General features: G+C 40.1%; 1 protein-coding gene across 1 annotated transcript; it reads right to left on the bottom strand.

Annotated features, from left to right (window-relative positions):
* Positions 1-1,542: 1,542 nt before the first annotated feature.
* On the bottom strand, positions 1,543-24,735 carry LOC135477159 (unconventional myosin-XIX-like). The gene is made up of 23 exons (XM_064757314.1): positions 24,678-24,735; positions 23,438-23,493; positions 21,920-22,021; positions 21,284-21,383; positions 18,923-19,065; positions 18,013-18,126; positions 17,697-17,758; positions 16,947-17,014; positions 15,480-15,549; positions 14,670-14,772; positions 14,008-14,113; positions 12,865-12,953; positions 11,932-12,013; positions 11,523-11,709; positions 10,449-10,516; positions 8,765-8,886; positions 7,648-7,758; positions 7,112-7,300; positions 6,127-6,402; positions 4,423-4,616; positions 3,905-4,080; positions 2,885-3,000; positions 1,543-1,710 (listed from the first exon to the last, which is right to left on the bottom strand). The coding sequence occupies exons 1-23, from the start codon at positions 24,688-24,690 to the stop codon at positions 1,543-1,545; spliced, it is 2,715 nt and encodes a 904-aa protein (XP_064613384.1). The 5' UTR covers positions 24,691-24,735.
* Between the last annotated feature and the right edge of the window lie 99 nt (positions 24,736-24,834).

Here is a 24,834-nt window from a genome sequence, read left to right as displayed (position 1 = left end):
ACATGTAGTGCCATTTGGATGTTGAGATTACCTCAGTGCTATACTTGTAGTGCCATCTGGATGTTGAGGATACCTCAGTGGTATACATGTAGTGCCATCTGGATGTTGAGGATACATCGGTGGTATACATGTAGTGCCATCTGGATGTTGAGGATACCTCAGTAGCATACATGTAGTGCCATCTGGATGTTGAGTATACCTCAGTGGTATACATGTAGTGCCATTTGGATGTTGAGGACACCTCGATGGTATACATATAAGGGCCATGTGGATGTTGAGGACACCTCAGTGGTATACATGTAGTGCCATCTGGATACTGAGGATACCTCAGTAGCATACATGTAGTGCCATCTGGATGTTGAGGATACCTCAGTGGTATACATGTAGTGCCATTTGGATGTTGAGATTACCTCAGTGGTATACATGTAGCCATCTGGATGTTGAGGATACCTCGATGGGGTACATGTAGTGCCATCTGGATATTGAAGACACCTCAGTGGTCACCCTATGCCTTGTATGGGCAACAACATCCACACCCAGGAGTCTCTCACAAATGCGGCCGCTGTGAGTTCAAGTCCAGATCATGCTGGCTTCCTCTCTGACCATAAGTGGGAAGGTCTGCCAGCAACCTGCGAATGGTCGTGGGTTTCCTCCCACCATACTACAGGCCGCTGTCGTATAACTGAAATATTCTTGAGCATGGCCTCTAACACCAATCAAATAAATAAATAAATAAATCAACACCACCCAGACGGTAGTATGTCTTATTTTGGTCATGGGCCATAACTCTGTATTGTTTCCTATAGTTTTCTTCTCAATTTTATCTTCTAATACTTGTGACAAGTGTGTGTCATTTTAATATGAACCTGTTACAAATAACAATTTTGTACATTAACGCCCAAGAGCCTTGAAGCTCTGATACCATTCAGTTTCTATCACGTCACATGGTTCACAAACCATTTCCAAAGGCATCAAATCTTATACTTCATGGTTTAGCCGAGACTGAAAACAGACTTAAAGGATTCATGAAAAGTATTACATGTATAAGCTTACTTTGAAATGAGATTATGGTTATTTGGTAGTAAAAAAAGAAATATGCCAAAGGTTGAAATAAAAAATTATCATTTTTGGGGCATATTTCATCTTCAAAATCACCACTGTATTTCATGCATGTTTTCTGGTCAGAAATTTTTGAAGGTGAACTTATTCAAAACACAGGACCAGATTGTAGCCCCCGTGTAAGCCCTTTCCTCCAGAGGCCTTTGACAGCTATCATCCCTGATGTCACGGATGCAGGGTTTTAGAACTTTATGTCTCGACTGACTGCTCAGGCCTTAGGACGACTGAAGGTTAACGTTATTTGCAAACCTTCCTCCCACCAAACGCCCCAAAAAAGATGAACATTTTTTTTTGTACTTCATATGTAACCACAAATCCTAAACTGCATATTTAGAAATTAAAACCACATGTTTCAAGCATCCTTTAAAGGCCATCATTGACCAGAACTAGTCAGGCTAGTATCTGATGATAGAGATACAGGATTTACTGTTGAGGAGGGTTCATACCTCTCTGTAGGAGTCGTGCTGCTCGGTCCTTTTCTCTGACTCTCTCCTGCAGGGCTCTCCTCGAGCGCTGACACCTCCACCACCTCTGGACACGTCGCACGCACCATGACAACAGACGCAAGCGCACCGACTCCAACTCATTCCACTACAACAACAACAGGTATCCTGAACAACACCATCCATAAAGCTCAAAATTTCTCCATCCTGACCACACAAGAAAGTATTATTCAACATCTTCATCAAGCCTTTAGTAGAGGTTCAGCTTTGTGGGAACAAGACGAGCTTTGTGGGAACAAGACGAGCTTTGTGGGAACAAGATGATGAGCTTTCTGGCAACAAGATGAGTTTTCTGGCAACGAGATGAGCTTTCTCCCAACAGTTACTGCTATACCATTTTCATTATCTCTGCTAAGGGGGTATTTTTTTACCACAGTTTATTTATCTGTCAGCAACTTTAATGAAACGGTTATGCACAGAGTTTAATGCAGCTTTGCCTCAGATCTTTGGCTGAGCTCCAATACAATAAACGGCAATCTGGATCCAGATCTGGCATTTTTTCACCGAATCTTCACCACGGCATACTGGATATTTGTATATTTAGCTGTGGTGAAGGTCAGTCCTCCTGGAGTGCCTTCTAGTTTGACTTTCACCCTTTACTCCTGAGTTTTTCATTTATATCCCAGTGATAAAGTTTATCACATGAGTGGTGGAAATCAGGGTGCCTGGAGCTAACCAAATCTGTGTTGTCAAGAACAATGTAAACAAAACATTTCTGTCATAAAGTGGCATCCTTACCATAAATCAAATCTGCAATCTCATTGGCCAAGGACTGATTTGCTGAAGCCATAACAAATCATACATGTACATCAAGTCATCCTCGGCCATCAAGTCATCCTCAGCAATCAAGTCATTTTCAGCCATCAAGTCATTCTCAATCATCAAGTCATCCTTAGCCATCAAGTCATCCTCAGTCATCAAGTCATCCTCAACCATCAAGTCATCCTCAGCCATCAAGTCATCCTCAGCAATCAAGTCATTTTCAGCCATCAAGTCATTCTCAATCATCAAGTCATCCTCAGCCATCAAGTCATCCTCAGTCATCAGGTCATCCTCGGCCATCAAGTCATCCTCAGTCATCAAGTCATCCTCAAACATCAAGTCATCCTTAGTCATCAAGTCATCCTCGGCCATCAAGTCATCCTCAGTCATCAAGTCATCCTCAAACATCAAGTCATCCTTAGTCATCAAGTCATCCTCAAACATCAAGTCACTCTCAGTCATCAAATCATACTCAGATGATTGATGGGCGCTCCACTTACCTGGTATTCTTTGAGGAAGAGTTTGGATGTACCAAACAGATGCCCTGTACTGGCGTGTGTAGGGAGAGCTGATCTGAGGATAGCCTGACACACCTGCTGTTCATCGCTCATCTCATCTTCACAAAACACAGGTGAAAACTTTGTAATTAGGATAATTGTACATGACAGATGTTTTATGACAATCTCTCATGTATGGAAGTCAGATTTCTTGATTAAGGAAAGGCATCTTAATTATTTTGTTACATGTAGGTTACTCGCGTATGATCTGATGATACATGTAGATGTACTTACATCCTACTCACATTTATTTCATGTTATGAGAGTCTGGTTTATTGGTTAAGGTAGCGCAGGTGTGAATTTCTTGATAAAGTTAATACCTAAATTATGCCACTCCAATACATTTCATGTTATGAGAGTCTGGTTTATTGGTTAAGGTAACATAGGTGTGAATTCCTTGATTAACTTAATACCTGAATCATGGAACTCCAATGTATTTCATGTCATGAGAGTCCAGTTTATTGGTTTAGGAAACCTGTAAAACTTTACTACAACTTACCAAAAGTCCAGTTTATTGGTTAAGGAAACCTGTAAAACTTTACTACAACTTACCAAGAGGCCAGTTTATTGGTTAAGGAAACCTGTAAAACTTTATTAAAATTTACCAAGAGGCCAGTTTATTGGTTAAGGAATCTTTATTAGGTTACCCGCATGTATATGCCAACTTTATTCCTCTTCAGGAGAGACATGGCATGCCTGGGAACACAAGGCATGCCTGGGAGCACAAGGCATGCCTGGGAACACAAGGCACGCCTGTGAACACATGGCACGTCTGGGAACACAAGGCATGCCTGGGAACACATGGTACGCCTGTGAACACATGGCACGCCTGGGAACACACGTCATACCTGCGAACGTATCGCACGCCTGCCTGTGAAAATATGGCACACCTGCCTGCAAACACACTGCACATCTGCAAACACATCACACGCCTGTGAACACATCACAGGCCTGCCAACACACCTTTAAGTCTTCGTCGTTTACTGGGCGTGGAAGACTTCACCTCTAGGCTACCCTGACCTCCCAGTACATGTTGATTTTCTTTATCTTCCTCAGACCTCTTGGTTGACGATGAGCCGTTACTGTACGCACACGTAAGTAAAGGGCTGAAGCGCCGTAAGAAGCACTGGTAGGGCAGTCTAAAACAGAGGAAGCATTCCACCTGTTTAATACAGAAAAACAAACTCAAACTTCTTACCATCACTAAAGCCCCACATAATCTACAATATACCAGCTTGAAATGTTTCAAATTACTACAATAACTTTAAAAAAGAATTTAAAAAAAAAATCACATGAAATAAATAATTATAAAAGGACATTTTTAGGTCAGGTTTGGTATTCTATGAAGTCACATGGCAATTATCTATCATCTTCATATTAAAATGACTCCCTAGGGCACAAATAAAATTTCTTTTATATTGTCCAGATTTAAATAAAGAAATCAACACGATGCATTTAACAAAAGCAAAGAAGCAAATTACCTAACACCATGGCCTCTCCGGCACACCTCTACTGTCTCAAGGATGCCACTGGCTGCCAACTGCTCAGCGACGTAAGGCCTGTCAATCACCTTGGGGGTGGAGCTACGGTTGGGCCTAATACAGCGTATATACTGCACATGAGAACCACTGACCTCTGACATCAGTTCATCCAGAGAGGTCTGAAACACAAGCCACAAGCCATAGGATCAAAAGCACCATTCTAAAATGCTTGTAATGTACTGCATGTGGGAGTGATTAAAACATAACCCTATTTATAGCATCAAAACACACAAAAACACAAAATGGCAACACAGGCTTACACAAATTCTGCTTAGAACTGATTATACAGTGTACTATGACAAATTTTTTCCTCATTTCAGGTGTGATATCCAAGCTTTACAAGGACACAAAAATAACGCATTCAGAGAATACTGGTAGCTCACCTGATTGAGCAGTTCATAAAACTGCATAATATTCAGGTCATGTGATATGTTCAAATACTGACTTCTAAACCAACATAAAGTAGAATGATTGACACTGCCATGCATTAGAGGATATTATCCTCTAATTATATAGTGCTAAGATCTTGCCATGAAATCAACAAGGTCAAAATTATTAAAAGGTCCCCACTGTTTATTGTATGCGTAGGGATTGAAGAGCAGTGATTTTGTCAGTTATGGAGTGTACCATGGGTGGCCACTGCAACCCTATGATTGGTCAAAAACTTCAACCAAACTGGACATTGACACCACCACAGCCAATGACAGCATCTGATCCCGCTTTCACAATACCGTGCCTCTCCTTACTTCTTACAGACGAGCTTTTAAAACTTGGGGTGGGATACTTTAATAACATATACGCTTAGTCTAGTGTCCTCTTTTATGTAACAATGACCATCTCCACATGAAAAGATCTACTCCCCAGTTACAAAGGCATGATTAAAAAATATATTATATTTTAGATTTAAACTAAAAAGAAAATAAATAAATAAAATGATTTCAGAATAAAGAAACAGACAGTCTGGAAGTATTGTCAAAGCAATACATATCCCCTAATGGTTTCAGCCATCTGACTTATACATGTGGTTATATCTCTGGGGTGCGACGTACCTAATTTCATTTCAGAATAACACACCATTTTGAAAAAAAGGTCCGGCCAAGTGTCAAAACCCAAAACAGGACGACAATTTGACAAATCGGCCAGAGCCTTGAGCTTAATCTGTAATTTGTCAAGTTGAGCCTACAGCCCAACTTAGAATTCAGTATAATATAATGAACTGTTTGAAAAAATGTCCCAAAACAGGAAAAAAACGGAAATAAATTTGTCATAAATCGAAGCAACTGCCAGAAATACATGTAGTCTAACAACAGAGTCAATAAATTTGTTCAAACCTGATGCAACAACGTGCAACATGATCTATATTAAACTTTTCATGGCTAAGCCATGTACCATGTCTTAATCGATAAAATGAACAATTTAAACAAAATCAAAAGAACTCATCTGTGACAGGCTGACAGGCTGAAATGTACACCTCTACGTCCCAGAAGTCCAGATATATTGAAATCAGTATCTAAATGATTGCATACTTACACACTGAGTATTCAATCTAATACTTTTCAATCAGAAATATATTTTTTTTATGTTTCAAAATCATATAAGTCTGTACAAACATGTTTATGTAAATAATCAAACAAAAAAAATGACTTTCATTGAATTACTGAATACATTTATCTCCAGTTGTGGTAGAAGAGTATTACACAAACACAATTCAGCATTTGTATCCAGAGATCTATGCCAACTTGACAGCACAGATAGGAGTAATGAAGAACACGGAGAATTCAATACCTTAAACTTGACGAGAACAGATTTCCTCTTGCGTCCTGATGAACTGCCTTCAGAGTCTCCATTAACGAAGAGGCAGGAGACTAAGGGGAGACTACTGGCCTGCAGCATGTCACTGAACTCTGCAGGAATGTTGTCCTATAGGGTAAAGAATTAAATTAAATTTATTTATGTATTTTATTTAACTGTAGCTTAACGCCATACTCAAGAATTTTCCATTAAAATCATGACGGTCAGTGTTTTGGGTGGAGGAAACGGGAGTGTGCGGCAAAAACCACCAACCTTTGGCAAATCACATCTCCAGATGAAATTTGCCAGGCATGACGTGCAGATGGACAAAGCATTGCAGGAGCTGGACATCAAATAAACCACCAACCTTTGGCAAATCACATCTCCAGATGAAATTTGCCAGGCATGACGTGCAGATGGGCAAAGCACTGCCGGAGCTTGACATCAAATACTGGAGATATGAGTATTACCGTCTCAAGTAAAATCCCTATATCCTGTCTGTCATCCAATCTTCCATCCATGACTAAGTTAAATACTCATTTTACCTCATTTTACTTTTGGAAAGTAGAATGATATTCAGCAGAAAAAGGTAAAGTTTCAGAACGACAAGTAATGCTTGCCTCAAAAAATACAGTTTTTCAGGCAAATTTTTCGGGAAAATGTTATATATCACTTTGCCTATTTTTTTCTCTCATCATATCTCATTCTTCCAACTACTTTTCTGTCAGTCTTTAAACCTAAACTTCCCTACATGTTATTCAACATTATTTACTAAAATCAAAACTAAATAAACCCTTGTACAGCCTGAATGAGCCCTGTATTCTCACATTTCCCTCACCCTGTTTTTCTCCACCATGTTGCTGACACAGTAGTTAACTTCCCCGGCATAATGCTGAACACTGAACTGGAATTCTGACTGTAACTTCCTCTTTGACCTGTCTCTGCCTGGCCTGGCACATTCACTGGTCAGCGAGACGATCCTGTCTCGTAGTGACACTGGGTCACAGTCTCTGTTCAGGTACACCTCCTGTACAAAAGCAACATGCAGAGCAGCCCTTGTACTTATCAATGACATTCTGTATGAGTTGTCATAACTGTCCACACTTTATGTTTATAGGTTGCCATGTTTTTTTTTTGTTTTTTTTTTGCTGTCACCAAAATTACAAATATACACATAGTACTACCATAAATACACGATACAAGTACGGCACAAAACACCAATCAAATAAATAATATAAATAAATGCACTATGAAAAATTCTTCTATTTTGTATTTTTTTGTATCTTCAATATCACACAGCACAATCACAATACGTAATCCCGAGAAGTCCTTAACTTGATGAGACAGAACACAGAACAGGCTATTTACCCTTACCTCATTCAGCACCCCAAACACACTGGGGTTTCCATCCAGCAAGTGGACAATGGCCAAGTTATCTCTGAAGTCTGTCCGCTCCCACTGTAATCCTTCCCGCTCATAATCCAGCTGCAAAATCAAAGATCAGAATCTATAATTTGGTACTCAATGTTTCTGAAATACTAGTATGGAAAAAGAAAATGCTGCAATATTCAATGTTAGAAAAGCTATGCATTCTATTTCAGAACAATTTCTTTTCCTTTCTAAAGAAAAAAATATATTTATTTCAATACTGAAAAAACCATTCAAATTAACTAACTTCCTGTCAATGTAACTAATAAATCTGTTCTATCTTTTAATGTTCTTACATGATTTTATGTGAAGGAAAAAAAATTGTTGAATATAATCTACATCAAGATCTATATGTAGGCTTATGATGTCACTCTCTGATACATATCCTCATCTAAGCCCAGTTTTGTCATCAACTGAATAAATCCTCCACTATCACACTAACAAGGGAAAGGATTTAGAAGACAAGGAGCCTTCCCCTTTAGATGCAAAACATCTCAGCTTTTTGGATTGAGGCTAAAATAGTGCAGTCTCAGTTTACGCCAATCGACTCTTAACCGAGCAGGTTGAAAGCTTAACATCGGGTGGTAATTGTACAAACTTGGTACGCACAGGTAAATGAGAATCTAGACTCTCCAAATCTGGTGAGTTTACCACAGTAGTTTTCCTGTGTCATCTCTCAGCCAGGTTTTCTAGCCAGTTTGGTACTCCAGCCGGGTTTTAGGTCATCTCTGTTTACATGTACTTCAATAGTTCGTTTTTAAAACTTGCTAGATGGATAAACTACATTTGGTTCAACATGATGTAAGCCTAAATCATTTTCAGTTTTGTATATCAGGGTATAGCTGGTATATTAGATCTTTTTCCTTAAAGTTGACCAGTGTCGTAAGAAGTCAGCTAGAGACGGGGCTGAGCTGTTTTATCGCTTCAAAAGATGGATATACTTTTAAAAGGACACTCATCAATGCCAAAATATGTTAGTGGTTTGTGCGTGCAAGAAGAGAGCGGGGAAGTCATCCTGGAACTTCAAACTCCCCATAACCTCCCCTGACCCTTGACCCCTGACCTGTATATCCTTCAGGAAGTGATGTATGTAGTGCTGTTGTAGCCTCTCATTTGCATAGTTAATACACAGTTGTTCCAGGCTGTTATTTTCAAATGACTCAAATCCGTAGATGTCCAGTAAACCTGAAAATATAATTGTAGCCACATTAGTCGTGAGCTTGAGTCACTTCATAAACAATGTTAGCTACATTAATGTTAATCCTGAGTCACTTCACAAACAATGGTAGCCACGTTAATGGTAATCCTGGGTCACTTCACAAACAATAGTAGTCAAATTAATGTTAAGCCTGAGTCACTTGACAAACAATGAGGGCCATATTAATGTTAATCCTGAGTCCCTTCATAAACAATGGTAGCCACATTATTGTTAAGCCTGAGCCACTTCACAAACAATGGTGGCCTTACAAATGTTAACCCTGAGTCACTTCACAAACAACGGTAGTCACAATGATATTAATGGTAAGCCTGTATCACTTCACAAACAACGGTAGTCACATTAATGTTAATCCTGAGTCCCTTCACAAACAATGGTAGCAACATTAATGTTAATCCTGAGTCACTTCAGAAACAATGGTAGTCAAATTAATGTTAAGCCCGAGTCACTTCACAAACAATGGTGGCCATATTAATGTTAAGCCTGAGTCACTTCACAAACAATGGTAGTCACAATGACATTAATGGTAAGCCTGTATCACTTCACAAATGACGGTAGCCATATTAATGTTAATCCTGAGTCCCTTCACAAACAATGGAAGCAACATTAATGTTAATCCTGAGTCACTTTACAAACAATGGTAGCCACATTAATGTCAAGCCTGTGTCACTTCATAAACAATTGTAGTCACATTAATGTTAATCCTGAGTCACTTCATCAACGGTAGCCACTGTAATGTTCAACTTGAGTCACTTCACAAACAATAGTAGCCACATTAATGTCACTTGAGTCACCTCACAAACAATGGTAGCCACATTAATGTTAACTCCGAGTCCCTTCATAAACAATGGTAGCCACATTAATGTTAATCCTGAGTCACTTCACAAACAATGATAGCAACATTAATGTTAATCCTGAGTCACTTCACAAACAATGGTAGCCACATTAATGTCAAGCCTGTATCACTTCATAAACAATTGTAGTCACATTAATGTTAATCCTGAGTCATCTCAAAAAAAACTGTAGCCACATTTATGTTAATCCTGAGTCACTTCATAAACAATGGTAAAGACATACATGTAATTAGCAAACTTGAGTCAATTCACATTAAAGCCTGAGTCCCTTCACAAACAATGGTAGCCATACTAATATTAAGTAACTGATCATCAAGGCAATATATTAACTTTAGTTTGTTTACATAATAAACAGGATTTGCTGTTCTGATTCCTTCTTCCTTTCTTTTGGTTTATATTTTTTTGTTTAACTAATAACACTAATTCTCAGTTTAATCACAAAATAATGTTCTTCAGGGAAGAGTCACTCAAATATCATTTCAACCATTACATCATTTAGTAGCTACATGTATGTATGCATCACAGCTTCTTAGCGCATCTTGATTCGTCTTTTCTAGTTTTCTCATTAGATTTTAAATACCAGACTCAAGAATTTGTCATTTGTATTAAAGCAGGTGTATGGGTAGAGTGACTCTTGTTCAATCAGGTAAATCAATCAATACACAAGTCCGACTTACCTATACAACTCCTGGAGTCTGCACAGGTAATCTTACTGTTGATGAATCCAACCAGCCAGTCAAAAAGTCTACAAACAGTCAAACAAGTGTATACACGGGTAAATTGAATGCAAGTGTTTGAAATACCCCCAGCCTCCCAGCACAATACATTCAAATGCCTGAAGTTTGTCACCGTGTAAATCTTACCTCTCGTGACATTGAACAGCAGCTGAAATAAGGGATAAGAAGAAGGGTAATTGAATAACAACATTTTTCTTAAGTTTCTAAGGTGAGTAATGTGCAATTAATTACTGACAAGGTACAGCTATACATGAACATGTAAATACAACATCAGACCATGAAATAGGTGCATCACACAGTGAAACAGGTGCAACATGCTGTGAAATGGATGTATCACACAGTGAAATAGACGTATCACACAGTGAAATAGATGTATCACACAGTGAAATAGGTGCATCACACCTTGAAATGGGTGCATCACGCTGTGAAATAGGAACAACATGCGATGAAATAGGCACATCACGCCGTGAAATATATGCATTACACAGTGACTGTATACATGTATATGTGACAAAGCATCATCAAGTATACATGAGAACTGGTAACTTTGTAACTATTGATGCTAACAGCAATGGTGGAGACGCACACACACGTAAGTTTGATACACAAAAATAGAAGCACATTAAAGCCTCAAAATGACACTTTATGAGAAAACATTAATCAAACTTCACAAAAACTCTGAAGCTTACATGTATAAGGGGAATGAATTACAATTACACGAAATGTGCATGTTTAAAAATGTATTTGAAATACAGTAAATGAACTAAAGTTTTGCCCTCAGATTTGCTTAGTATCACATGATTCATTGCACTGCTTGTGGTTCTCACTGACTGGCAGCTGTACATGAATGCTAATCGGGAGCTCTATACACCTCTCTTCTGTCATCCTGCGGCCAACTCAGACCATGCCAAAGCAAACAACAGTAACCAACATGCAAAACTTTAGGTCATTTACCGAAACTCTGAAATCCCGAAACAGATCCTGACTTTGTACTAACAAACAGTTTTGACCCACCTGTAATATAATAACATGAGGAGACAGTCTCTCCTGCTCTCTGCCTCACGTCTACTCTGTGCTTTGACAAAGATGCTCCGTCGTTTTCTGGATGACGACTGAATGTTTCTGAACAGAAACAGCTTCTCCAGTCTGCTTGGGTCCAGCCCCAGTAACTGAGCAGAGGTGGACAAGCCTTCAGTGCTCGCTGACAAACAAGACAGAAAGTTTCAGATGTTTTTCATCAGCTGTCGTCGGTCGTAGAGTTGTTGGCAACAAGTCCTAAACCTTCCTCGAGCGATTTGTCATAACAAGCAGACAATAAAAATCGAATCAATCCGTGCTCTAATTCTTCAACCTTTACAACCACCTCTGCATCCAATATTTTAAAACATTCTGAGAGAACTATTGGGAATAAATTAGGGTTTACCTGAGAGCTGACTAATTGCGCAAGTATCCTCATCTTCTGGTACAAACTCCACATTACCCAGGAATAAAATGCCCACCAGCAACTATGGGAAGTAACATAATGATCAATGGTGAGGAGCTTAAAACACAAGACCACACCTGACAAAATGGTACATGTATATTTATCCATAAAGTAACGCAGCCACAAGCATATCTATTTACTTTTGTGCGGCTGTATAACCAAGCTACCATGGTTCACGGTGAAGCCAAAACAAGGGAATAGTGAAAATCAAGAGCATTGCCATATTATCAGGTTCAGCTAATCTGGTTCATTCATTAGCCAGAGACCAGAGCCTTTTGACAGAATTGACATAGCAAAGATTTGAACTCAAAACCTCATTGGTAAAGGACCAATATCTGATCCAGCATGCCCCCTCAGGTATTGAACATGCACCTAATGTGACTCACTGTTATGAGTCATGCACCTAATGTGACTCACTGCCATGAGTCATGCACCTCATGTGACTCACTGTTATGAGTCATGCACCTCATGTGACTCACTGCTATGAGTCATGCACCTCATGTGACTCACTGCTATGAGTCATGCACCTCATGTGACTCACTGTTATGAGTCATGCACCTCATGTGACTCACTGTTATGAGACATGCGCCTTTCTTGATGAGCCACACCCTGCTCTATTTTGGTAAATATATTTATCTGACTGGTGTACGCCGCACTTCTAGAATATTTCACTTATACGACAGTGACCAGCATTATGGTGGGAAGAAACTGGTAAGAGCCCAGAGGAAGCCAGCATGAGCTGGACTTGAACTAACAGCGACCACATTGGTCAGAGGCTCCTGGGTCCTGCGCCATGCCGCTGTGCTAACCACCCAGGCCAAGGAGGCCTCTTTGGGTAAATTAATGGATCTCTGGATGAACAGTAGAACCCACCTGTACAAGAGCCTGCTGTAGAGAGTCACAGAGGCCTACATCATCCAGGGCTGCCTGAGTCTGTTTCCACCCCGTGTGGCCATACCTCTCTGAAAAATAACTACAATTATAACACCTGGTGTAAGTTTCTTGTGCTGCGGTAGTGATGAAGTAAAGACATACTTACTTATTAATTACACTTGTTACATGTTTAACGACATACTGAAGAACTGTTCACTTTTATGATTCCAGTGGAGGAAACCGGAGTGCTGACGGTAAAGCACCAACTTTAAGCAAGTTTTTGACAATCTTTCCTCCATGTGACATACAGATAAGACCACATGAGCATTATCAATCGCTTCTTGTCAACAAAATCCTGCCAAAGACCGGTTTTGAACTTCTAGACAGCATATGTCCCAGCAAATAAAACAGCAAGCAACTTCAACCACTAGCTCACAGCCACCTCCTTCGATATTTTTCATTTAAAAATATACATACAGGCACATTAGCATAGCTAATTTCACACCTGAGTCAGGTTCACACATCAGGACCTTGCTTTGAGCACTGAAATATGTTTTTAAAGGCAACAAAGATGCCTGAGTCCATGATTAGATAACTTTTGTTACCCTAAGTCTTCACTCCTTTTCATTAGGCCAGTGTCTTAGCCAATTCAGTGTCTCACCCAGTTCAGTGCCTCAGGATGTTCAGTGTCTCACCCAGTTCAGTGTCTCAAGCAAGTCAGTGTCTCACCCAGTTCAGTGTCTCAAGCAAGTCAGTGTCTCACCCAGTTCAGCGTCTCAGCCAGTCCAGTGTCCCAGCCAGTCCAGTGTCTCAGCCAGTCCAGTGTCTCAGCAAGGTCAATGTGTCAGCCAGTTCAGTGTCTCAGGCAAGTCCATGCCTCAGCCATTTCAGTGTCTCAGCCATTTCGGTGTCTCAGCCAGGTCAGTATTTCAACCAGCTCTGCATCTCAAGCTGCTCTGCGTCTCAAGCAGCTCTGTGTCTCAACCTGGTCAGTGTCTATTTCTGTCTACATCAGAAAAATTGATAGGGTGCAAAACAGGGCTACATGTATTTAACATGGTCACATCTGAGTATAAAAAGATTTATTGTTATTCACTGATCTGGTTTGCTATGTAAATGTATTCAGTAATCCATGTATTTTACCTGTGTCTTCAGATTGACAGTTAGCCTGAGGTAGAATTCTGAACTGCAAGTCCCTCGGACTGACCCCAGGAACTGACACGCACCCAGACGACATTCCCTCTACAATCTGAAGAGATAGACATATTTTCCATCACAACTTTACATGTACGTCCAAATTTCAAGACAATTTCTACGCATATTCATATTAATATTGAGAAAGAAAAAATCTAAAGCTGAAGAGCGTATTTTAGTCAGCTTTCTAATAAACGACGCAAATTAACAGAGCAATATCAATGAGAAGTGAGTCAGTGTGACAGATACAGCACTGGGTTTCCTCTCACCCTAATGCTGGCCGCAGTCATATATGTGAAATATTCTTGAGTATGGCATAAAACACCAATCAAATAAATAAATAAACATCCAAACTGTACTTTTCCAACATAAAACTTGATACCTTGTTGAATTATGACGAGACCTACTTTCGGTATTCAAACAGCGGGGCTGTAATGTTTCCAAACAGACATATCTCCAGATTATACCAGCTTCACCGTAAGCCCCAAATGCCAGCATGGGCATTTTATTATTCTATCAGAAATTCCTTCAGCTGGAGGCAACAAGCCTTAGATACATGGTACAAGCCAACAAAATGCCACCAGCTGAATTTGAGCTCACAACTGACTTACCTGGTAGAAGATATGGAAGTTACAGTCTGTGTCTGCCTGATGTGCGACTCGTGTCTTCTCTAACAAGTAAGTGTTTATGCTGGCTCCTACCACAGACATACAACTGTAAGGACAGAATGAAATAGCTGTATCTGACAGCTCGTCAAAGAATTCATTGCAAAATGTACATTTTATTTATTTATTTATTTCTGTATTTATTTAATTGGTGTTTTACACTATACACAAGAATATTTCACTTATACAATGGTTGAGTTTTCCCCGATTCAGAGGGTTCTATTTATTTTGGACAGGTGTTTTGCGGTTTGCCCTGAACATAACCTGATATTCTACTGGAAAATTGTAAGCTTCAGCACCAATAATAATAATTTGCGACATTTACACTGTACTTGACCCAAATGGACACCATTCCTGGGTCAACAGGGCAACTCGTTGATTCTCTGAATGGTGTTGTAACACAAATGTAACACTCAACATGTATTTGTGTGTATGACAGCTACAGTGTACGATTCATGGGTGGACGGAAACAGGCCTTTCCCAACTGTCAATCAAGAACATGCAATTGACCAATCATAAGCAGTATTGTTGCAAATTGATCAACCTGATGTCCCACACATTGGTTACTAATGTTCAATCTTTCTATGATGTCATGACGTCACGATTGCTTTCACCAGGAATGGAATGAAAAGTAAGGAAATCCAACCAATGTAGTTTTCTCTCCAAATTCAAATTTAAAATACGCATTAATTACAATGAAAGCTCTTTCCTATGCAAAAAAAATTAGGAATTAGGGTACACATTTCTTGTTAATACCTGTTAAACTGAAGCTGGATGTACTTGCCAAATCTGGAACTGTTTTCGTTACGTGGCGTGGAAGCATTACCTGTAAGCATAACATAGATATACATGTATTCTTAGACTGTATACTATTACATAAGCTGGAAATAAATTTTTTCCAACTGTGCCACAGTGTTTCCATGGACATCTCACTGCGTTTGCGATTACTCCTGTGTTAACTCTTCAGATAATGGAAATTACACGAATATGCTTGAGTCATTATTTAATGCAAGTGTTAATGCATAATTATTTAATGCAAGTGTTAATGCAGAGCCACTGGAACATGTCCCATTGTTAATGTAGCGCACACCGATTTACTGCTAGGGTAGATTGACGATGCAGTAGAATCAAAGTTGCCAACATATGGGTCATGGAAACACTGTCATGGATTTGTATTTGTTTATTTGATTGGCGTTTTACGCCGTACTCAAGAATATTTCACTTATACGACAGCTGCCAGCATTATGGTGGGTGGAAACCAGGCAGAGCCCGCGGGAAACGTACGACCATCCGCAGGTTGCTGTCCGACCATCCCACGTACAGCCGGAGAGGAAGCCAGCATGAGCCTGACTTGAACTCAAAGGCTCCTGCGTCATAATGCTGTGCTTGCGCGCTAACCAACTGAGCCACGGAGGCCCCCACCATGAATTTGTAATCACATGAAGTTATGTAAATGCAACTGCTAAAGCTTTAAACTGTCTTACATGTATAAAATGGTACGATTTAATCCAAATCACACGTATGTGCCAAATTACTAACAACTTTGGTTACATACATGCACATTGAGCTGCTCTGTTTTGGAAGAATTGAAACCTTACATGTAATTTGTCACAGAATTATTTATTTCAATCGTGTATTTGCTTGAATATACAGACAAATATTTGTTACTATTAAAATGAAACAATTTTAAGAACACTTCTTCTCACAGTTTTTTTGCTGTGAAATCTGGTATTAGTGGTCACATGTACATATGCAGGAAGCTTTAACTATCTGATGGCTTTATTCAGGTCTAACAAGACGTATCTGTCAATCAACCATGAGCCATTGCAAAAGACACCTGCATAGAGAGCAACACCCAACAGCAATGACAGTGAGATATCTGGCAAACGGACACAGGTAACCGGTGAAATACGGCCTCTTGTCAATTTACCTCAGTCAGGGTTTTATTCTAACTATTCGTGTAAATGCTTAAAATGTAGCAACTTAAGAGACACAGCCTAGAACCATGCCTTAAACAAGAAAAATGTAGTGAGGTTAAATGTCATTTATCAGACATCATCCTTGTCAAATTGCTCAAAATCCTGTATTTTCATCACTTTTAATAAACTTTTACACTTCTGTAAAATACATATGGGCCACCAATTTGTATCACTGGGTACAATAAACTGCAAGATCAATCATTGTCTAAAGTCATCATCCACAGAAGAAAGTTGTCGTCCTTACCGAAGGCCTCAAGGATTGGATTAGAATCCAGAATTTTGTTCTCAACAGAGGAGTAGCACAGAGACAACCTGTAACCGTAGAGGGTACAAATATCCCACAAAACACATAAGCCAGTTACATGAACAAACGGTAATTTTGCAGAGATAATTAAACTGAAGGTGGACAGACCACAATAAGAAACATTGCTTAGGGTGGACATGAAAAACTATGAAAAATGTTTCATTCCATGACACTCTTGAAATATTATTTTCTGTCTGTGAAGTCAAAAAGAACGTATTCATTTACTTGATGGTCTAATGCCACACTTTTTCAAATAATTTTTCACTTATATGATGACAATCTGTTTTTTGAGTAGAGAAAACCAGAATTCAGGGACTAAACTGTAGGTAACTGTCCAAAGTTCAGTAACTTTGGACAGTTACCTACAGAATTTGGACAGTTACCAACAAACTTTGGACAGTTGCCAACAAACTTTGGACAGTTACCTACAGACTTTGGACAGTTACCAATAAACTTTTCCACATGTGCAATACAGGCTTGCAGTCATCCTGATGGCATCGAAGTGGTATTCAACAAACACAAAACTGTACAAAGAGGCATGAATCGCCACCAGGGCCCCACAAACAATGAGAGAGAAAAAATCTGTAAACGTCATGCCCCACTCCTTAAGTCATAAAGAATAAGCTTAGCCAGAATAATCACAATCATTGCTCACTAGAGTTGTTTGCCTCTCGGTACAAGAGACCTTACCTGTGTGACTCAGGGTGTGCACGTATAGCCAGGTACTTCAGCAGGTGCTTTGCGGTCACTGTCTAAAATCAGGAAAGTTACTTGTACCCCACAATATAACATATACTTCATACATAGTCCATGACGTGCATTATAACCTACTTCTAACATGTGTTCCATTTATTTATTTGAATCATTTTTGTGTTCTTGTTTTACGCCATATTCAAGAATATTTCGCCTAAGCGATGATGGCCAGCATTATGGTGGGAGGAAACTGTGTGGAGAAAATTAGCACGTGCATTCAACAGGCCAAATGTTTGTGTTCTGTTTGACTTACCTTCCCTGCTCCACTCTCCCCACTGACAACTATCGTTTGATTCCTTCCATCTGCCTCTGAACTTAACTCCCTGAAGGCCACTTCACCAATGCTGTAGATATGGGGAGGTAACTCCTGTGATAGATAAAATAAACAAATGCATGCTGAAACTCTGAAACAACAAGAGTAATGTTCTTAACAGCCATCAGCTGTGTGACCAAGGCCACTTAAGTGCAGAGTTTCAAGATTCGCAGCTGTCAAAACCCATGTGAAGCTGCAAAACGCAATGCTAAAAGGTGCTCATTAGGTGTGATGGTTGGTCAGTGGGTCAAATGTTTGTCATCCTACCTTTCAACACTGGCAACTTATTCCACGAAGGCCTGGGTGCAGGACAACATGGACATTCTGCGAGAGGGCACAGCTAATGTGAATTGGCCCTTGTTTGATTGTACGACCAGCTGAACGGATGTCCAGATTTAATCAGTTTGGAAGGCCACACAAAGTACAGGTATAATATGATGCCTGGTAGTGTACAATAATTGTAAACAAGTCCCGTCCAACATTGGAACGCACAAATAAAGTAAATCACGAAGAATTGACAAAGGCATTTCACAATGTTTCGTCCGGCCATACAGTATATTAGGGTAATTGAGGAAAATCGTGTTAAATGTCATTTATGGTTAATCACATAAAAATCCCCATGAAATTTTCCCAATTTAGTTCCACAGGGTGATGATTGGAATTGGTACTCTAATTCCTCAACCTTTTCAGTGCAATTTATGTATGTTTTTAATTTGATTTTATATTCGCCAGTTCAAAGGCTTCACAAAAAGTACAATTTTATCAGTCAACACAGAATAATGCCTTCACAATATGCCTAGGTGATTTTCTGGATGTTCCCCCTGATACTATAAGTAGTGACCTACAGTACCTGTTCCCCATTGCTGTACAGGAGGATGGTGGGAAGGCTGTACAGCTGTGAGACGGGTTGGTACGGATTGACAGCCACCATGGCAGAGCCTGTAGAGGTGTAGTAATTACCAGCCATGTATCTCCTCTCAACGGTCTCCAACACTGAAACATTCAAGTACAATTATGACTGACTGACTGACTGACTGATTGATTGTGTGATTGAGTGATCCATTTACTAACCCACAAATTTCTATTCACCACTGTACTTTATAAACTTTCCATTTATATATGATGGCAGTCAGTGTCATGACTGGAGGAAGTCCCACTGTTACTCACTCAGTGGGTTCAGTGGATTTAGACATGTTAGGTTAATGATTGACTGACTGACCTGTTACTGGGTTCAGTGAACGCAAGCTTCGGATTACTGACTGACTGACACTGACTGACTGACTGACCTGTTACTGGGTTCAGTGAACGCAAGCTTCGGGTTACTGACTGACTGACACTGACTGACTGACTGACCTGTTACTGGGTTCAGTGAACGCAAGCTTCGGGTTACTGACTGACTGACTGACTGACCTGTCACTGGGTTCAGTGAACGCAAGCTTCGGGTTACTGACTGACTGACTGACCTGTCACTGGGTTCAGTGAACGCAAGCTTCGGGTTACTGACTGACTGACTGACCTGTCACTGGGTTCAGTGAACGCAAGCTTCGGGTTACTGACTGACTGACACTGACTGACTGACTGACCTGTTACTGGGTTCAGTGAATGCAAGTTTCGGGTTACTGACTGACTGACACTGACCTGTCACTGGGTTCAGTGAACGCAAGCCTCGGGTTACTGACTGACTGACACTGACTGACTGACTGACCTGTTACTGGCTTCAGTGAATGCAAGCTTCGGGTTACTGACTGACTGACTGACTGACCTGTTACTGGGTTCAGTGAACGTAAGCTTTGGGTTACTGACTGACTCACTGACCTGTTACTGGGTTCAGTGAACACAAGCTTCGGGTTACTGACTGACTGACACTGACCTGTCACTGGGTTCAGTGAACGCAAGCTTCGGGTTACTGACTGACTGACATTGACTGACTGACTGACCTGTTACTGGGTTCAGTGAATGCAAGCTTCGGGTTACTGACTGACTGACTGACCTGTTACTGGGTTCAGTAAACGTAAGCTTCGGGTTACTGACTGACTGACTGACTGACTGACTGACCTGTTACTGGGTTCAGTGAACACAAGCTTCGGGTTACTGACTGACTGACACTGACCTGTCACTGGGTTCAGTGAACGCAAGCTTCGGGTTACTGACTGACTGACACTGACTGACCGACTGACCTGTTACTGGGTTCAGTGAACGCAAGCTTCGGGTTACTGACTGACTGACACTGACTGACTGACTGACCTGTTACTGGGTTCAGTGAGCACAAGCTTCAGGTTACTGACTGACACTGACTGACTGACTGAACTCTTACTGGTTTCAGTGAACGCAAGCTTCAGGTTACTGACTGACTGACACTGACTGACTGACTGACTGACTGACCTGTCACTGGGTTCAGTGAACGCAAGCTTCGGGTTACTTACTGACTGACACTGACTGACCGACTGACCTGTTACTGGGTTCAGTGAACACAAGCTTCAGGTTACTGACTGACTAACACTGACTGACTGACTGACTGACCTGTTACTGGGTTCAGTGAATGCAAGCTTCGGGTTACTGACTGACTGACACTGACTGACCGACTGACCTGTTACTGGGTTCAGTGAACGCAAGCTTCGGGGTACTGACTGACTGACACTGACTGACTGACTGACCTGTTACTGGGTTCAGTGAACACAAGCTTCAGGTTACTGACTGACACTGACTGACTGACTGACCTCTTACTGGTTTCAGTGAACGCAAGCTTCAGGTTACTGACTGACTGACCTCTTACTGGTTTCAGTGAACGCAAGCTTCGGGTTACTGACTGACTGACCTGTTACTGGGTTCAGTGAACGCAAGCTTCGGGTTACTGACTGACTGACACTGACTGACTGACTGATCTGTTACTGGGTTCAGTGAACACAAGCTTCAGGTTACTGACTGACACTGACTGACTGACTGACCTCTTACTGGTTTCAGTGAACGCAAGCTTCAGGTTACTGACTGACTGACACTGACTGACTGACTGACTGACCTGTTACTGGGTTCAATGAATGCAAGCTTCGGGTTACTGACTGACTGACACTGACTGACTGACTGACCTGTCACTGGGTTCAGTGAACGCAAGCTTCGGGTTACTGACTGACTGACACTGACTGACCGACTGACCTGTTACTGGGTTCAGTGAACGCAAGCTTCGGGTTACTGACTGACTGACTGACTGACTGACCTGTTGCCGGATTCAGCGGACTGAGACATGTCAGGTTATTGATTGAGAGGAGATCAACATGGGATGTCGGCATGACTTCTGCCATCAGGACTTTCACAACCTGGGGAAACACAAAACAGAAATAAATATGTGGTTGCTGAGAATTTCATCAACAACATTTTTTTCTTCCTGTTGGTTGATATTATACATGTACATGGATTTGCTGCAAATTTTCAGTTGAATATGGCTTTTGCTAGTTCAAAATACAACTGAACACCATAGGAACTGGATTTAAATATGCGACCTAACTGGTTGTTTTAGTTACACAGAAAAAAAACACTTAACCTCAAGTTAGAGAGGGGCCAAGGTGGTAAGTGTGCCAGCGCAGCCCAATGACCAAGGAGCGTCCAACTAACGCGGTTCAAGCCAGTTCAAGTCCAGCTCATGCTGGCTTCCTCGTCAGCAGTGCGTGGAAAGGTCTGCCAGCAACCTAACAACAGTGGTGGGTTTCCCTGGGCTCTGCCCAGTTTTCTCCCACCATAATGCTGGCCGCCATCGTATAATTGAAATATTTTGGGTACAGCGTAAAACACCAAGCAAATAAATAAATGAATGAGTTTAGAGAACCCTGGCTAAATCTGAAACAAGCAGCACTACCTGAGAGATGTGTAGTTTCACCTCACATTTATCTCCCTTGACACTCTGGACCACCCCATGCCTCCACACAGCTGCCTCATCAGGTATGTACACAGACTGGCCCTGCAGGTTAATAGCAAAAAAACATCCATGTATTGCAATCTCAAATCCAGGTCCCACTTGCTTTCCAGTCCTGCTTTTTTTAAACAGTCACATGAATTAATAAAAATATGGGGCCATAGCACTTCAGTTGATTAATGTATCTAATGTTACTCTTCCTATAAAGTAAAGGCTAGCTGATGTAAATGTATTGAGAGATCAAACCATTGGGCCAATAAGAAAGATTTTTTCAAATAGTGGAGGTCTGATCTGAAAAAAAGTAAAGTGCCTAGCCTACCTCACTTCCAACAATATAAACACAAGAATTTCATTACACAAAATAGAAGACAGACTGGGATTATGTGTGCCTGTGAGTTCAGATCTACATAATAAAGTACAATCTTATTAAAATCAGAACTTATGTATATTGCTTCACTAACAATGAAGCTATACATGTACGATCTGATTTTAATAAGATTGGTCAAAGCAAGAGGTCAGTACAGAAAGAAATACAGGACTCTAAATGCTCAACAAATTTCATGTGTAACTTTGGATGCAGTTTGAAAACATAATTCATATGCTATCAAAGACTAAAAGGTATTGCCAGGATAGAGAAAGTCAAAAGTTAACCTGTCTGGAACAGATAGCGTTCTTCTAATTCATAGCCTTCAGCATCCGGATTCTTCTCAAGGACCGGGAGGTGATAAATAACATGGAGCTAAATGGGCAACATGCTGATTTTAGCACATGTTTAAAATGTGAAGAGCTACAGTACAATGAAACAATCATATTTGATAGTTAACTACATTCTGATTACTTTTCCAGGAAAATTTCATACCTTAAAGCTACAGTTTTCAATATTCGTGCTAACATTTTATTCAAGGTTTATCTCAACTGGGTTACATGTAAATTCGGTTTGTTTTCACCTCCAGTACTCTAAATCATGTGAACCTGATCTAAGGGTGTGCAGAAAATTTGCTCAGAAGAGCTATGAGATCACTTGAAAACTGAATATGCCAAAATACTAGAACGCAGTGTGTTGTCAACTTGGTTGAGGAGTTAGGGGAAGATCTGATATTAGTGAAATGCCACGTCAACCATATTAACATTGATGCATGTTAGTTCCATCATTTGCAGTCTGAATAAAAGGTATAAAAAATGAAAACAAATATTTCAAATATAGTGAATGGCAAAGTTCTCCCATAACTAAATGGCACATTCCTCCTCAGCCTGAGAGTTCTATTGATCTTAGAATGCTGTTTTCTGGTCTGTTTGAAAGGTAGGATATCGTACCACAAAAATATAAGTTTCAGCATAAATACAATGTAGTAATATCATATTTTAATATATTTAGTTTATGGAGTGTTGGGGTCAAACTTTTAGGTTATTTACTGTATTCTGCATACTTTTCCTGTGTAATACATACACGATGATACTCACAACACAAACCTCAACTATGGTTTTCAACCTTTTGTGTGTTTGCTTCTTCATGATTACTGAAAACATAAATTCACATCAAACATTATTCAATTTTCAACAACCTTATTCATGGTCAGTCAACAGGAGTATATGTGATGAAACAAAACAAATAAGAACAAGTACAGTGGTCAGTGGACAATTTTCATATCATGTGACAGTTATGAGCCTCTCTGCTCATGCATTCAATCTCTGCCCATCCATTCATTTGCGTCCCAAATCCCTTTCCTTTGAACAACGTCTGTAATTATCAAGAATGCAGAAATTCCTGCAGTGGTTGACTAAATTGGTATTGAGCATAAGCAGCTTTATCAACAGATTTGAAAAACTGTCCTTACATGATGAAATCTTCTTGAAATATAAAACCAGTGGTTTGGATGTAAATTTTTCAGCTGTTAGAATACACAATCACTACAACTGATCCTGACACATGCTAACACTAAGTTGATGAAGGTTTTGACGGTACACCTGCTGTGTTCATCTTGTTAAGGGTCTCTTGATGTCAGATATCAGCAAAATTGTTTTCGACCATATCTTGGTTTATACATACCACAGCCCCATCATGAAAGGCTCAAATAATGATGATCAAACAGTAAATATACACAACATACATAAAATCACCAGTAATTTAGGTTAAACTAATTATGTTCAAAGACAACGGCATAAACTAAAACATATCTACATGTATTTGCATTTCTCATATACATGCATAAACTATCATCTAAAACAGCACTAGTACTCATAATTTATACTTTAGAAAGATCTACACATTCTTGACCATGTCATTGTCGCACAAGATATTGCCGTGTAATTAGAGAGGATTAAGTGGAAAGTCTATACAAGGTCTGTATACTCTGTGTTCTGAGGATTATTTTGATCGGTTGGTTGTTGTCCTACAGGTACGAACATTATCTGACGAATGCCACATGAGGATACCCTTAAGCATAATTAAACGTTTTACTTTCCAGGTGTCATTACAATGTCAAATTCATCGCTGAACTTCCGATCTGAGTGCCTGTGGCGTGACAGAAGTTTTGTTACATTTCAAAAACCAAGTCTTTCAACCTTTGCCTTGGCACTCCCTTGGCTGTTACTAGGTGGTCCCCGTTTGTTATTATTCAAGCACTACAGAGTCAACATCTCGGTTACTGAACACAAATGGTTTTTACAAAAACAAAGCCACTGAAAACACGAAAAACCCAACTTGGTATCGACATTCAACAGCTTATAACACTTAAATCATTACCAATTACAACGGGATGTTGATTTCACATTTTAGCGGCTCGAACCCGAAGTCAACGGATGCGCCCCATTGGCAGAGCCTTCTACAATTTAACCAATTAAAAAAGGCTTTACCACTG

The sequence above is a fragment of the Liolophura sinensis genome, chromosome 10 (assembly GCF_032854445.1).
Source record: "Liolophura sinensis isolate JHLJ2023 chromosome 10, CUHK_Ljap_v2, whole genome shotgun sequence".
NCBI classification, from domain to species: domain Eukaryota; kingdom Metazoa; phylum Mollusca; class Polyplacophora; order Chitonida; family Chitonidae; genus Liolophura; species Liolophura sinensis.
The sequence above is the reverse complement of the archived record's forward strand: the minus strand, read 5'-3'. Positions and strand labels throughout refer to the sequence as shown.